Raw genomic sequence first — 15,705 nt, 5'->3', positions numbered from 1 at the left:
CAGCGAGACAAAGGTACGAGAAAAGGTAATTACAGGTAATTGGTGGACGTGCCCTGGGAACGCATTCAAATGGAGATAGGATCATAAGGCATGCTGTCTCCACTTTAAAATTGTCCTCCACCAGCGACTTCGCTTTGAGGTAAGGTATTTGGCTGGAGGATTGTCGCTGGCGTACTTCCAGGATCCTACTTCTTCCATCCGACCATTCCAATTGTCAGTCTGTGACTCCAGTGCTTCAATGTCTCGGAATGGAGACGTGAAGGTCATAGCCGGAATGGGGAACGGGGGAAGTGGAGCTCGAGATCCTTTGACCTAGTGTACAGTATGCAAAATATTTGTGGCAGCCGGGAGACGTGCTTTTGACCGCCCCAGAGATAGGGCGGAGGGGGTGGATCTCATCGATATAAATGTGACATGGCCTGGATTCGGGCACTGGGGGAACGAGCTGGGAGGGTAGAAGTTTAAACCCTAAAATCCCAACTTTTGCGAACGAAGCTTTCGGAAGAGCAGCCGAGGTGCGCGTGTCATGGTGTGCACTGGGTGCGTCAAAGCAGCGAAGTACCTATGCTTAATAAGACGTTCCGCGGCGCGTCCACTTTCTCTTAACATTGGTAGAACGCGCTTTCATCTCTTTCGCGGCATTGACGTCAGCATTGGTTTAGTTCATTATCAGCAAGCCAGACGGAAAACCCTCCATCGTGAAAACAGTCAGTATAGAGATAGAGTATCTTTTCATTCTGGCATCTGACTTGGACTTCCACGGGCGGCCTGACCTTCCATTTGCCCTTGTCTGCTGGCACCTGGCAGCCTAGGGGTTCCGGCGCGCTAAGCTTGATCTGGATTGTTAACAGAGATGCACGCCAAGATCCGCGCGGCAGGGTAGCTAAAGCTCGAGCCAAGCAACAAATGGCATCACAGTACCTAGAGGTACCTACGTACCGACATGTGTAACACTGAACGTCGGGCACGAAGTCACCTCACAGCACTTCGACAGGCGGTGCTTCCACCCACTTTGCACGCTTGACGGGCAGTTTCCACTTTCAACCATCCATTCAGCGAATCTGTTCGCGGCTCCCTCCCGTTCGGTCCCCGTCTCTCCCCGCGGGTCACCCACTGGTTTTCGTCAAGCGTCAACAAGACCCCGTCGCCCCATTGCCCCCGTAGCTCCGTGCCCTGCCCTTCCCCCATCAGAGGCTTCACGAGACATCCTGAACCTGGAAGCCGGTCGTCGCAACCTTGGGCCTGCAGCAGGAACGGGATTTCCCAGCGCGATTGACCCGCGATTTCATCATATCTTGCGGCAACGCCTAAGCCACTTTCTTCAATCTGACCCTGCGGCGCGCTTAGTAGTAGTCTCTACCTGGTCTCATTCAATTCAATCTCGACTTGACAGGTGCGCTTTTCCTCGTTATCGCCTTTCGCGCTTCCCAGATCGGCTGACAAGATTCCATCGCCAAGTCGCCATCTCGAGTTTTTTTTTTTTTTTTTTTCTCAAGTGCTTTTTTGTGGTTTCTTTTTTTACTCCCTCAGCTCCTAGCCATCGCGCTATTGCTCGCTACCTTCGACTTTGCTACTCCTGGTACATCTCTCTACAGTATTACCCTTGGCCCCCGGCGGATACAGATACAGGCTATCTCGACCTTTTCTTCAGCCGACCGCACAAGGCTCGACGACTTGCTGCCCGTCGGGTTATCAGAAGTTCAGAACGTCCTACCTCTACGTACCCGTAACAGCCTGGCGTGAGAGCAGCAGAACCCAAAGGCGGGACGATTCATTTTCTAAATTAATATTGGTCTATATTATCCCAATTTTCTTGCGACGTCACACCCCCCCGACGCCGCTTGCGCCAGACGCCCGTATCCCAATTTCCCCCCGAAAGTCCAGAACTTCGACTTCTCCACACTGTCAACCCGTTTCATCAGACCTCGGCCTTATCTAGCGCGATTGCTCCCGTGCGACCCTCAGCCCTCCCCCATCGCGCGCAGAATCCGGCGCGCATCGCTTCGATAAAAAGTGGCGGCACTTGCGGTTATCAGTCACGCCGGGGCCGAATTACCTCTTGAGCACCAGCATATCGATCTGTCCGACGACCTGCTCGACCACGATCAGACCGTCCCGGAGGGGGACGCCGATTCCTTGATGATGGCACACCCGGTGCCTCATCACACAACGGACAAGAAGCGCGTCAAGGTCTACGAACTCCGTAACAATGACTGGTTCGATCGCGGTACCGGCTTCTGCACCGCCCAGTTCGTCCCCGTCCAGGAGAACCAGCCAAAGGAGCCCCGCGTTATCGTCGAATCCGAAGACCACCCCGACCGGCTTCTACTCGAGACCAAGATCGTTAAAGACGATGGCTTTCAAAAACAACAAGGCGCGTTGCCCTGAACCATTACCGTCGACCCCCACCATCGCACTGCTAACTGTCTTTACAGATACCCTGATTGTATGGACCGAGAACAATGTGGATATGGCCTTGAGCTTCCAGGAAGCCGAGGGTTGCGCCATGATATGGTTGGTCCCATCTCCGCGATTCGTCAATGTATGCGCCCGTTAATCATCATGTCAGGAAATTTATTGACGGCGTCCAACAAACCTTCCACAATGTCCTGGGCGGCGCCGACGACAGTCTCTCCGAGGATCTTACTATGGATATGTCAAACTCGACTTTCACGCTCCCCCCGGCCGATCTGGCGAACCTACCCGACCTCGAGAATATCATGCGCCAGATGTCCAATACCGCTAATGGCCGCGAGATGCTGGTCAAGTCCATCATGGAGCACGACATCATACCCTCATTAGGCAACCTAGTCGAGATGGCGGAAGATCTCGAGAGCCTCGACGACCTATTTCGTCTTTGCAACATGACCAAGACGATGCTCCTCCTAAACGACACTGCAATCATTGAAAAGGCTGTTTCTGATGAATGTGTCCTCGGTGTGGTGGGTGCCCTCGAGTACGATCCCGACTTCCCGAAGCACAAGGCGAACCACCGGCAGTGGTTGAGCAACCAGACCCGTTTCAAGGAGGTGGTCAAGATTGAGGATGATACAATCCGGCGCAAGATTCAACAGACCTTCCGCTTGCTGTATCTCAAGGATGTGGTTCTGGCCCGAATCCTAGATGACCCGACCTTCTCCGTCCTCAACTCGCTCATCTTCTTCAACCAGGTTGATATCATCAACCATATCCAGACTAACGGTGGGTTCCTAAACGACCTCTTCTCGATATTCGCCGACCCCTCTGCGCAACACCTACGCAAAAAACAGGCCGTTACTTTCCTCCACGATTGCTGTGCCATCGCCAAGAATCTTCAACCACCAGCAAGGCAAAATCTGTATACCAATTTCCTTGGTCATGGTCTTGTTCGTGTCATTAACTTCGGCTTGTGTGATCACGACGTCACTGTACGAGTTCATGCTACTGATATCCTCGTGGCCATGATTGATCACGATCCCCAGATGGTTCGGCATACGATTTACCGACAGCTGCAGGAACGTCAGAAGCCTCTCACTGATGTGATCATCGACCTTCTTCTGGTTGAGGTTGATCTCGGTGTCAAGTCGCAAATGCAGGATGCCCTTCGGATTTTGCTCGATGTGGCGCCGATCATGCCGCCAGATGCAAGAGAGTATCCTCCCAACCAGCAGCGATTGAGACAGCTTCAGAGCATCGACCCGCAGCAAGAACTTCTGATACAGCACTTCTATGAAAACTCGGCCGCCAGGCTTTTTAAGCCACTGCTCGATCTCGAAGGGCAGACGGAGTTGAAGTTCCAGCCCATGCAGGAGTACATCTTCGGCTACCTGAACGACATACTCTGCTCCTTCATCCGACAACACCAACACAGGGCCAAGTACTTCCTCATCACCCACAGTCTGGCACAGCGCTTCGTTCAGTTGCTTTCATGCAAGCAAAAGCATCTGCAGCTCGGTAGGCACAGCAACTTGGGAACAATGGTTAAATTGTCGAGCAGAGGAGGCTAACCTGCATGTTAACTGCTTTTAGTGGCCATTCGATTTATCAAGCAACTGGTATTGATGAACGACGAATTTTACATGAAGCACATTGCAGAGAAGCAAATTCTCGGCCCTATTCTCGATGTGCTATTAAGAGCGATTACCCGCGACAACCTTCTTTGTTCAGCTTGCCTCGATCTTTTCGTCCTCATTAATAAGGAGAATGTTAAGGACCTAATTAAGCACCTCGTGGAAAATTACCGGGAAAAGATTATGGCGCTGTCGCACATGGATACCTTCCGCGAAATGGTCAGTCGGTACGACCAGACGGAAGGCTACACAACCAATCCCGAGTATTTCATGGATGAAGACGAAGATGAGGGACCAACTGCGGCCGAGAGCGAAAGGAGACCGACGAGGCCGACCTCCGGTCTGATGGAGGAACAACTCACCGTCGACCAGGCTCAAGAGGAATACTGGAACGGCGTATCGGACGAAGAGGATGAAGGACCTCAAAATGACTCCCATCGTACCAACGGCACCGCTACTACTCTTCCTCTGCTGAAGCCCTTAGTCGAATACGGCTCGGATGATGAAGACGGCGTGGCGGGTGATGAGGCAACTGCCCCAGCAAAGAAGGACGATGAAGACAACAGCGCAAAGTCGAACGGCGAACCACCAGTAACACCAACAAAAGGTGGGCCGGCCACAGCCGCCGCTGCCGCCGTTGTCGCCACCCCGCCAGAGAGGATCTCTGAGAAGCGGCGCCGTGAAGAAGACGAGGATGACGATGCGTTCGACAAGTTACTGCAGTCCAAGCGCCGAGGGAGCAATGCCAGTGCCGCGAGCGCCGGTGCAGACATTCGCAAGAAGATGGGTATCTCTGAGGATGATGGACCTGCGGCCGAGGGTGCCACCACCGAGGACAATGGTACTTCAATGGCAGATCGCACATCTCCTAACCCTGCTTCCCCTCTAGCTGCTGCCACCGCCGTCACTACGAGTCTAAGCACACCAAAGAAAATTGCTTTCAATATCTCTTCCAAAGTCAAAAGCATGCTTGGTGGTGGTGGTGGTGGGAAACCTTCGGAGCCGGAGGCAGATCCCAATACAACAACGACTAGCGCGAATGATAAAGCGCAAGAAACTTCAATAACAACGGGTGCTACAACTGCATCAGGAAAGGAAAATGTGAGGATAGGAGAAAGAGAGGAGAAGGAGGAGGGGAAGGAGACTTCAAAGTCAGTGGTACAAGAAGTGGAAGGGGAAGAAGAAGAAGATCCAAACGCAATGAAAGACTAGAGGCTGCCTTGGGTTGGGTCAAGGAAGGCAACGCGAAAGGGGGGAATGGGAAGGAAGGCAAGGAAGGGGAAAGGCGGAAAGTGAAAGCCAAAACTTTAGGGAGGCAAAATAAAGGCGAAAACACACATATATTCTTCATAGATATGGATTGGCACCGTACCGATTTGATTCACCACCTCACAAACAGATGAATATAGCCTGGTATATTTACAGTTCAACAATTTGTTCACGTCTTGAACCCGGTATAGTCGCATCGACAAGGCCGGGGTTCATGAGGCCCCCCCTCCTACTAACAGCATAGTAGTGTACATCAGATAACATTGTTCCCTCCTCTAAATTATTTTCATTCATTCATCCATATCAATTGGTCTGCATGGGTGCCCGCCAACCCATGCGATACGATGCAATACGATACGATACATTAGAGCTTTGAATCGGTCAACCCGGCTTTTTCATATCAGATTCCATAGGTATAGTAGTATAACCAGCTACTCTGACCAGGCCATTTGCTGTCCATCCCATTCATGCCCATTCCCGTGATTATAAGTTGCGAGAGGTATAAGACGTTCACATGACCAACATCAACTAGCTTTTGAAGTATATGAAAAAAAAAAAAAAAAAAAAAAAAAAAAAAAAATTAGAAAGTAAAAAAACACGGTAATATGAGAGGAGTAAGACATCTAAGATATTGTCAAGGGTCTGGCCTTTTCCTTTTGGTTTCATCTCTTTGCGTCCTTGAATACTGAAGAAAGAGAAGTGATATTCACACCCATAACCATAATCTTTTGAATGAAAACTTTGTGAAAATGTGTGGAAACGACAAAGGGGGGAAAGTCAGAGGAAGGAACAAAACAGCCGACCCCTTCATGCCGCATGTAGTACATGCTTCATAAGAGTTTATTGCCACAAAAACCTCGAATTTCTCCTCATCTCGTTCCCATCCGGTGCCGCTTGAGTCGTCGTACTGGCCGTTGCCGTTGCCGTTGCTGCCGACGCAGCGGTCCAAGGCTCTGGAGGTAGGTCGTGCCTCGCGGGTGGTGCCGGGGTGGGAGCAGGAGCATATTCCGATTCAGGGGTAGCTCCTCGGCGAGGAGACAACATCGGAGAAGGAGAATGATGGTGGTGAGGCCGGAGAGGGGGGGTACGATGGTAGTGCTGCTGCTGCTGCTGCTGCTGCTGCATGATTGGAGAAATTGAAGATGATGGTACAGGTGAACCAGGTTCCTCGCTTGGCTGCTGTAGAGCGCCACGGCAGAACACTCCACCTGCTTGGGATTGATACCCCGGTCGTGACTCGAATCCGCGTTGTTGTGGTTGTTGCTGTGGTGGCGGTGGTGCATAAAATAACATCCCGGGTGTGTGTTGACGTTGGGTTAAAGAACCAGCACCAGCACCACGACACGTACACCCGCTTCCACTTCCACTTCCGCTCGGGAGCGCTTGTTGCCGTGAGGGATATTCTGGTGGGGATGATGCCCTTGCTGTCGCCGCGAGAGACCGTCCGTTGTTAGGGTTGTAATATTCCCTACAATGCGCGAGGTGGTGATTTGACGCTCGACTGTCCCGCCCGGGTTGATACCGACCATCCGCCGCTGGCGGCTGCGTCTCATCTCTTGGGGGAAAACCGTGTGCGTAATTTGCAATGTTGCCGTTGATGCCAACCAGAGCCCAGGCAAAGACTGCGACATCGCGAATGGACCTCATCAGCTGGTCCATCGGCGGACCACCGGCTGCCCTTACGTTTTCTTTGAGCGGCATGTGCTGGGGTAATAGGGGGGGTCTGAATATGTGTAAGAGTTCTGGCGGCACAGAAGGCTCAATTGGACGGAGACCCCATGGTGCAGCGAAGAGACCGTTCTCGTAAGTGAAAACCGGTACCGGTTGAGGTACGTGCTCGGGGACCTGTGGCCGTGCTCTTCGGAGCACCACGACAAGCCCGTCCGAAGTACAAGACACAACTGCCTCCAACTCAAAACTGGAGGGTCGGCGGTCTGGTTCCTTTGCTTCACCCCTTCCCTCCCCTCTTGACGGTCTGTCATCAATATCCATCTGATCATCGTCCCGTCTGACGACCCTGCCTTTTGAACCTTTAGCCCTGCTTCCCAAATATTCCACCTCATCATCGTCCTCGTCACTTTCCTCTTCACCCGAGTCGTTATCGTCTTCGTCTTCGTCCTCCTCTTCCTCATCATCCTGGCCATCTGTGCCTATGCGTGGATCCCGAAACCAAAAGCGAAGATATGCAATCGATTCGTTGGCCTTTGCACTCTCTAGAACCTGGATGGCTTCCTGCAAGCAGTTTTCCTGAATACACTCGTAGAAGGGCTTGTCCTTGATTTCCTCTGGGCTTATGCCAAGTATGGACTCAACTGCATTAGTTGCGAACATGATGCTGAGGTTCCGAGTGAAGCGGTTGAGGATGAGCGCTGCACGAGGTTCGCGGCCCGCTGGAGGCATGGTGAACTTGGGCGACATGTGCTCGAGCATATGATACCTGGGGTCTCGAGGTGCTGATGAGAAGATCCGCTCAATATGCGGCGCATCAAGCTTTCTCCCTACACATCAAGGTTAACAGTAGTGGCATCACTGGGTGCCGAGAAAACACCTACTCTCACTTTTCAAGCCACCTAGGTAAACACTGGTGCTCGCCACAAGCACATCGTGAACGACGGTAAAACAACATTCGCAATTAATCCACTTGCCATCTCTCGAGGCGATTCTGGTATAGTGCAAAACAGCTGCCTTATCGAGCAGCACGCCTTCCTGGTGAACACGGCGGGCAAGTGCCACGTCATCTGGATGGAAGTGGTCAAAGCATGATTTTCCCCTGACCTCGTCTGGATGATAGCCTAGAATGTCGAGGATGGAGTCGGATGCGAACAGGATATTCGCCTTTGCTGTCAGGTCTGCAACGGAGGATTGGGAGTCAGTCAAACATTGTACAGAGTCCCGAAATGCTCGTCATCGGGATTGCGCCCGCCGCAATCTCCCATCCGAGCATCGAGACAGGATGACGGGGGATGTCAATTGAGTCCAACCCACTGTGAATAGTCATAAACGTCTGCTCGATATCCATGTTGTAGGCGGGTGCTTAACGCCGGCCGCTCCAACGAGCTGGCCTTGCTTGAGCTTCTGTAAGTAGGATAACTACAACGATATCGCCATGCGCAAACGGGGGAAGTCGGGTATGATAGGCAGCTCCAACGCTTGGCTGTGGAAAGATAGTTTGGGAGAGATGTCCAAGGAGCCAAGCACGGGAGGGGCACAGGAAGTCTGTACTTTAAGATAGTACCAAGACAGTAGACAGGGTGCTTGTCCTCTGTTGCTGGTGCAGTGTACCGCGTGAAGAACAAGAAAGATCCAAAGGCAAACCAAAAGCAGCAGACTTGGAGAGGAGAGAAAGCTCAGGGATGCCCGATGGCCGATATTGAGATGCTCTGGATTTTTGGCGAGCTGGACCGGGGAACCTGGGACCTAGGAGAAAGGCGTGGAAGAGACGGAGAGTGAGAGAGAGGAGGGAGAGACAGAGTTGAGCGAGAGCGATGGCGCACAGCTGGCTGGAGGACGGCAAATGTTTTCTGATTTTGAGTAACGTCAAGCTAACGGCGGTATAAGGGTTCAGGTGGTTGAAAACTGATTTGGCAGGTGGTCCAGCTCCTTTGGGATGATGTGTGCAGAGCACCAGTCACCACTGACTGACTGACTGACTGACTGACTGGCTGGATGGGAGGACAGACAGCAGATCACCAGTACCTTTACTAAGCAAAAAGGATACAAGTCGACAAGCAGGACAGCACCTCAACGCATCTGGGTCTGTTGTCTGTTGTTGTTGTTGTTGTAAGTTAGCCGGGAAAGAAATCCGTATTGTGACAGAGTGACAGAGAGGAGAGTAGGACACAGAGATGGCGCTGTCACGTCGTCTTGTATCTCTGTATGGGTTGTTGCGTTGTATACAGCGGTTACCAGGACCGGCACAATGCAGCAGCAGCAGCGCTCTGACTTGGAGGAGGTGATGTTCCACTGCACGGGAATGTCGTCGGTTCGGTGCAGACACAGAGCGGGTCTTGACTGGTGTGGTGAGCTCTGGTGAGGAGGTGGTGACCGGGTAGGTGGTGACTGCTCCGGTCCAGGGAAGAGCCTGTTATGGGTCTGGTCTGGGCTGGCTAGGTATCGTGTGAGGGGGCAATGGTTGGGCAAGGGAATGGTTGGCTAGCGGGTAGGAGCTTGACGACGGTCTCAATCTCCCAGGGCGACAACGGCCGACGTTTCGGTTCGGAGGTGGGAGAAGAGAAGGGGGGTGCGCGTTCGAGGCCCTTAGTCAACTCTATTTGACCGTTACTCAAGGTCAAACCGTCCTGTCGAAACCCAAAGCGCCCAAAGGAGGTGTTTGCTGTGTTGAAGATGGATCCAGCGATTGTTGGAGAGGACAACATCAGACGATGGCGATTATTGCTGGAGAAGAGACTGGGGATGGGATTGATATCATACTATGCAACGGCAAAAGCAAGGAATGAAATGACAGTGGTAGTTTAGTGTAATCGGTTCGGCTCAAATGTCCTGCTTCCGACGACGAGACTGGGGGTGATGCTGCCCTGGCAGAAGAAAAGGAAAAAGTTGAAGTGCAAAAGCAATGACGGGCGGGCACTAACACCTACCTGTACCTACCCCATCTTCGGTTGTTGCGTGTGTGGGTGGAACTTTCCGCCTACCCTACCAAGCTACTTCTTGGACTACCTCTGCACTAACAGAGTCCGTTACAGTCAAGTACGCCAGAGAGTTAACCAGGTGTGTTGACTTCCAGACGGCTGATCAGCGCCACCCAGGTGAAGAGCCCGCATGGGTAGCTGGTACATAGCCTCTTCTACATACTGTAGCTAAGTATGGCGCATCAACGGTAAGTAGTGTACACAGTCATTATGAATACGGATTAGCAAAAAGAAGAAAAAGAAAGGAAACGGTTCCTTGAATGAGTTCTTAGTGTTCTTGCAAGGTGAAGTAACAGCCAGAAGTGTGACAACACAGAAGTACAATCTTGGTGTACGTGGTCGTCGGATGCTTCGGTACCGGGCCAGCTGTCAACCGCGACACCTCTCAGTTAGTTACCTGGAATCCACTTCCGTAACGGTTCACGGAAACAGAAAAGATGCAGAAGAGATGGAACAGAGACCAGGCAAGAACGGGGAACGCAGCGGTAGAGGTAGCCCCTCGTCCACACCTCAGTCCCATATACGGTACCAGGACCGGTGTCTGCCTTCCATACTGTATGTAGGAGCTCTGAATCCCATTCCTGCCTCTCCACTTGGACATTTCGGCGTCTTCTCCGGCTACCCTCTCTTCCTATCGCAGACGGGGCCCAGACGTGAAAGGATTCAAAACGATCGAGCAAGGAATGTAATTCAGTCCGTCGTCAGTCTATCGGTCCAGGCTCGTTTTAGCATGTCTTTTAGCAGAGCAGTTCTATCGAAAATGTAACCTTCGTTCCAGCCCTCAAAGACCTTTCCACAGTCCCGCAACGCACGGCATTTTCCACTGCCTATCCCCGCGGGAGACATCCATGCCTGCCCTGCTGCCCCCCAGTTTCCCGCTCAAGGGTGGACGGAAGGGGCTGCTTGCCCCGACCGCTCATGACATGGGATGGATGATAAAATTGGGTAAAAGCAAGTACCTACCTCCACAACAACCAGAAATCCCACCCAGCAAGTCAAATCTACCCAAATCCAATTCTAGTAGAAAATCGCTCCCTGAAACTGGTCAAGTCACGTTTGGACTTTGATTTGCAAACCCAATTCCAAGTTTGATTCGACTTGAAGATGTGCCAGAAGTCCATGGTGAGTGAGTTTTACGTTCTGAGGCAGAATAGAAGAAAGCTGCCTGTCCTTGTCTACCTAGCGAGCTCCAAAAACTGGGACAGGGGCTCGAAATTATAGGTACCAGGGGAGCCTGTCCTGGGAGCCTGGCCCTGGGTACTTTGTCCAGATCCCCTCGTGCTCGCCCATAGTTGGTAGCCCTAACCGATCCCAGATCAGGTCCATTCGCTTGCTTTGGCGATTCCTGACGACAACAAGGCCAACCAGCCATGTGAGTCGTGAAGGACGGTAAGACTGGCCAGAGAAAACTCAAAAACGAACAGAGGATGAGATGACGGCTCTTGAGACCCAGACACATATTCGTTGGTCGATTCACCGGGGGCATAACACAGACGGCGTCCAGTTTGGGGCAGGCAGGCAACGAAGTGAAGACCTTAGGGCGGGCAGGCAGGCATAATACGACAACACAGTGGATGAGGACAACAACGACAAAGAGAGGGCACTGTATCACTTGTACGACGTGAACCGGACAATCTCACAAAGTAAGGCAATGCCCAATAGGTCTAGAGTCAGTCTTGAGGGGCGCGGGGGGCAGGGGATCTAAACAGCCCCTTTCGTTATTTTTGTGGCACATACCGCCTGGAGATGAGCGTGTGCCTGTTTCCAAAGTGAAGAGGAACGAGGTTGGCCTGCCTAGACGCCATGGCTGGTTTTCTCTATCCATCATCGAAGGAAATAATATACATGGAATAGTACATAGAGCCCATCCATACCACTATACAAATCCCTCCATATGCAAACAACGTGATCTACATCCACGCGCCTAACTGCATTCCACATTAATACTAGAAAATTGCCCTACCAAAGAGACGTGACATTAACAAGCACCATCCTCTCAGTCCTCGGATCCAGCATCTCCCTCTTGTGCCACGTCCTGACAAACCTCCTAGCCTCACTCACGTCCGCAAACGAGACCACGAACCGTGAAAACCCGCGCATCTCCCCTTCATCCATCTGACCGCCCGAGAACTCGTCCAGCTCGTGCTCGATTCTGTACTCGTTGAACTTGCTGAACTTGATGGTGGAGAGCGTGGATAAGATGGGCTTGATTGCTGCATCCTCTTCATCCTTTCCTTGCTGCTCCGTCGTCTTCCTTGCTGTAGAAGTCGTCGCCGCTGGCTCCTCCTCTTGAAGCAATTGCCACGGATAGTTGCGCGCCTCGGAGTCGATTTCAATGGCGGTGCGCAAGGCCCGAATGGTCATTTTGGTCCCGACGAGGTGCACTAGGGCGCTGTTTCTGCTATGCTCTATCTGAGGGTCTTGGGCGTAGTTGATGAGGTCGTTGGGAGGCGGGGATATGAAGGAGCCTGCTCCACTACGCTTGGATTTTGGTTGTGAGAGAAGCTGCTGAGGCCGCAGGCCCTTACTTGCCTCCCGTATGTTCTCGAATTCGAGGATGTTGTCTCTGGTGAAGATTTGGTAATGCAGGGGCGCTGTAGGGGGCAGTAATGTGTAGCGAGCAGCGTCCAGGCCGTCATCGTCTGGGATGGAAGTGGCGACGGCATATTCACTGCGTTTGCCGAGGCCATCCCCCTGTTGTTCATCCACGTCCGGAAGCTCGTCGGCGCTTTCTTCCACATCTTCTGAGCCTTCTGGCTCCCCAGCAGGTTGAACCGGTGTCGGCGTGGCCGTGGTCGTCTGTCGCCATTCTTTTGGCAAACGCTGACGTGACTTATTATGCAAGCGTTCCAGAACATTTATGTATGCTCGAGCATTGGACTCATTGTCAAAGAAGAGGAAATAACAGCCTTGTGGTTCATGTGTAGTTCGGGATCGGGATTGGACAACTGGTCAGAGGATTCAATGTCAGTATTGAGAAGTCGCAGGTGGTTCCAACGAACCCAAGACGCTACAGTATATCACACGAGTCTCGCAAACGTACCCTTGACAAGGCCATAAGTCCACCCGTCTACATGCTGGCCATGACCGGCAATGTGACGAAAGTCGGACTCTAGAAGGGAGCGGGAGACACAGTCAAGCACAATGATTGCTGGCCCGCCGTCTTCGTCGCTCTGCTCGACTGCTGGTTTCTCCTCCATGTCGACTGAGGACACCAGAGTGTCGAACTCGTCCCTAGGTTGACGAAGAGTGATGGGCCCGACAGTCCCATGACGGGGATCCATCTTTATAGGCCCTGAAAACCCCGCTCCCTCGAGTCTTCTCATCTCCTTCTCGCTCTCCACCTTGTCCTGTTCAAAGGATTTCTTGACGCGCATTTGGAGAAGCTCCAGTGGTACTGACTGAGCGGGGGCTTCGAAATTGGATCGCTCGGACGTAAATTCTTTGAACCACGCTTGAAGCTCGCTTTGCGAAGGAAATACCTCTTCGAAGCCGGTCTCTGTATCCTTTCTGGCTCCAGAGGCTTCGGCGCTACTCCTTTTCCGCTTGGGTTTTTCCAACGGAGAGGTAGCCCATGTTGGCTTTTTGGCTGGCACAGAATCTAACCGAGAATCTGCAGTCCTTTCTCCAAGGAAGTCTTCTTTTCGCCAATTAACAGGTCGAGCTGCTGGAGGGACCTGTAGCTCATATTCTCCTCTTTTCTCGTCGGGGGTTTTTGCCAAGCGGCGAGGCTTTCGTACTGGCGGATGGGCCTGTAACCCGGGTTTTTTGTCTGTCTTCTCGATGGGGTCTCGGGCTAGGTGACGAATGATTCGTACTGCCGGACGGGCCTTTAGCTCAGGTCGATCTTTCAAGACGTTGTCACTTTCTAGTGAGGAGCGAGCGGTTCGAGCGATTGGACGGAGTTGTTGCTCAGACTCTTGTGGGTTGGTATTTCTTTTCCGGTGTACCGCATCATAATATTGTACTAGCGGACGGGTCTTTTTTGGTGAGAAGGCAACAGTTCGTATTAGCGGACGGGCTTGAGTTGCATTTTCTTCGTGTCGCCCCTCAGGGTTTGTTGTCGTAGGGCGGACAGTTTGATCTAGATAACGGGCCTGTCGCGGACTTATAGGAACCCTGCGGCTCCTCTCATCGGACGTCTGTCTTGTGACGGTCCCATTCGCATTCCCATTCCTGACTCCCCGGTCAAACTGCGCATCTGGGTTGTGATTCGGTCTCTTTGTGCGTCTGGTCGCAGACGTGGAGAAGGCGATGGAGGGGGTGGTCGCAGATCGGGCAATGGGCAGTCTCACGCATGACCGGTTGAAGGACTGCGACAACTGCAGTCCTCTCGGCAGCATCAAGGTCGTGGACGCCGAGCGCAAACCATAGAGGGAAGCTGGAAGCACGGAGTAGGGGAATGATGAAAGTCAAAGAAGGAAAAGAGGTCAAAAGTGTAAAGGATGAGCTCCTGGTTTGTTTTCCCCTCCAGTTGAGTTCCCCTCATGTCTCGTGCTGGGAATCGTTGGAGATCAGTTCCCCCGCAACGACATCAGCTCTGCCGCCGGCAAGCTCTACCCCTAACCCTAGCTCTGGAAGGGAAGCGAAAGAGAAACCTCAAGGTTTGGGACGAACGAGAACCTTAAGTGGCGTCCTAAGATCAGCCAGATGCAGGTACTGGCGTGGGAAAGTACTGGATACGTAGGGTAAGCGCCATGTGGTATGGTCGTGCAGGTAGAGGTACCTGCCTACACTAATGTAAGTAGTGTACTAAGGGCCTGATCGGCTCGCGTAACCGTAACCGCGTAACCGTAACCTTTTAGGTTATACACAAGCCAAGACCTGGATATAGATCCAAATATCCCTGTATATGCAGGCAAAATCTACATAAATAGATCTAGAAGGAGGTTACGTTTTATACAAAGTAAATGCGTAACCTTTTTTCAAAATCTCTTTATACTAGCGTAATAATAAATTAAAAGCGTATTAGTAGTAGTAAGCTAGTCCCTATAAAGTATAGCGACTAACTATCGTGCGCTAGAAGTAGTATAGATACCCCTATTTATATATTTACCGCCCCATCTATTAAAGAGGTTATATAAAGTACCTTCGAAGTATTCTACATAATCCGTAACCTCTTTAAAATAAATATAATCGTTATAGAGCGGTCGGAAGGTAGGTAATCTAATAATAGTCTGTAGTACAGTATCGTATTAATTGTAGGGATTTTTAATTGCACTACGTAATTGTACGATTATTCGTACGTATTATTGCGAATATAGATTATATTATTAATTAATAATAGTAATTTATATAAGAGATATAGTAGAGTAATTAATTATATTAAACTTACGTTAGTAATAATAGCGGGAGACGAGGAGTATACTCAAATAATAAAGGATAAGGATGAGGGGGGAGAGGAGGAAGCCTACCGAAGGAGAGTTATACTATTTATTACGATTTATATTATTATTACTACCGCTACCTTAATAGGAGGGAAGTAAGGCGATAATTTTGAGATTATTAACGAAGGCGGCCTAAAAGCCAATATTACTAAAGTATAGTACCTATTGAGTAGCTATAATAGGCGATTCTTTAAACTCTTTCGTATAATAAAGGTAGAGTTTATAGCTTTAATAAAATAAATAAGAGAAAGTAGTAGTATATATAATACTAAATATTAAATTATTAAATTCAAATTAATAATTTTCGTTTAAATTATTATATTCAACGAAATTCAATAGTAAATAGCTTAC

At 51.0% G+C, this 15,705-nt stretch overlaps 3 protein-coding genes across 4 annotated transcripts; 1 reads left to right on the top strand and 2 right to left on the bottom strand.

Annotated features, from left to right (window-relative positions):
- The first annotated feature begins 1,113 nt into the window (after positions 1-1,113).
- NCU06389 lies at positions 1,114-5,605 on the top strand. Of its 2 annotated transcripts, XM_011395884.1 has the most exons (5): positions 1,114-1,393; positions 1,459-2,374; positions 2,436-2,514; positions 2,570-3,933; positions 4,009-5,605. In XM_011395884.1, exons 2-5 carry the CDS (start codon positions 2,140-2,142, stop codon positions 5,259-5,261), a joined length of 2,931 nt encoding a protein of 976 aa, XP_011394186.1. In that variant the 5' UTR covers positions 1,114-1,393; positions 1,459-2,139; the 3' UTR covers positions 5,262-5,605. The 2 variants fall into 2 exon arrangements, with proteins under 2 accessions (XP_011394186.1, XP_011394187.1); XM_011395885.1 differs by having other exon boundaries at positions 1,391-2,374.
- A 149-nt stretch (positions 5,606-5,754) lies between these two features.
- Positions 5,755-9,858, bottom strand: NCU06390 (hypothetical protein). The gene is made up of 3 exons (XM_957135.2): positions 8,304-9,858; positions 7,871-8,167; positions 5,755-7,816 (listed from the first exon to the last, which is right to left on the bottom strand). The coding sequence occupies exons 1-3, from the start codon at positions 8,335-8,337 to the stop codon at positions 6,159-6,161; spliced, it is 1,989 nt and encodes a 662-aa protein (XP_962228.2). The 5' UTR covers positions 8,338-9,858; the 3' UTR covers positions 5,755-6,158.
- A 1,794-nt stretch (positions 9,859-11,652) lies between these two features.
- On the bottom strand, positions 11,653-14,563 carry NCU06391 (hypothetical protein). The gene is made up of 2 exons (XM_957136.3): positions 13,011-14,563; positions 11,653-12,915 (listed from the first exon to the last, which is right to left on the bottom strand). Exons 1-2 carry the CDS (start codon positions 14,308-14,310, stop codon positions 11,927-11,929), a joined length of 2,289 nt encoding a protein of 762 aa, XP_962229.3. The 5' UTR covers positions 14,311-14,563; the 3' UTR covers positions 11,653-11,926.
- Between the last annotated feature and the right edge of the window lie 1,142 nt (positions 14,564-15,705).

Source organism: Neurospora crassa, linkage group IV, assembly GCF_000182925.2.
Source record: "Neurospora crassa OR74A linkage group IV, whole genome shotgun sequence".
Taxonomy (NCBI): domain Eukaryota; kingdom Fungi; phylum Ascomycota; class Sordariomycetes; order Sordariales; family Sordariaceae; genus Neurospora; species Neurospora crassa.
This window is presented reverse-complemented; position numbering and strand designations above follow the sequence as displayed.

Bases quoted from the DNA above. Each gene is read 5' to 3' on its own strand.
- NCU06389 (XM_011395884.1), top strand. From the start codon at position 2,140: ATGATGGCACACCCGGTGCCTCATCACACAACGGACAAGAAGCGCGTC. The intron at 2,375-2,435 runs GCGCGTTGCCCT...CTGTCTTTACAG, and splicing joins TGGCTTTCAAAAACAACAAG to ATACCCTGATTGTATGGACC. The intron at 3,934-4,008 runs GTAGGCACAGCA...AACTGCTTTTAG, and splicing joins GCAAAAGCATCTGCAGCTCG to TGGCCATTCGATTTATCAAG.
- NCU06390 (XM_957135.2), bottom strand. From the start codon at position 8,337: ATGGATATCGAGCAGACGTTTATGACTATTCACA. The intron at 8,168-8,303 runs GTGGGTTGGACT...CCTCCGTTGCAG, and splicing joins GACGTTTATGACTATTCACA to ACCTGACAGCAAAGGCGAAT. The intron at 7,817-7,870 runs GTAGGTGTTTTC...CTTGATGTGTAG, and splicing joins AGGTGGCTTGAAAAGTGAGA to GGAGAAAGCTTGATGCGCCG.
- NCU06391 (XM_957136.3), bottom strand. From the start codon at position 14,310: ATGCTGCCGAGAGGACTGCAGTTGTCGCAGTCCTTCAACCGGTCATGC. The intron at 12,916-13,010 runs GTACGTTTGCGA...TCCTCTGACCAG, and splicing joins GACTTATGGCCTTGTCAAGG to TTGTCCAATCCCGATCCCGA.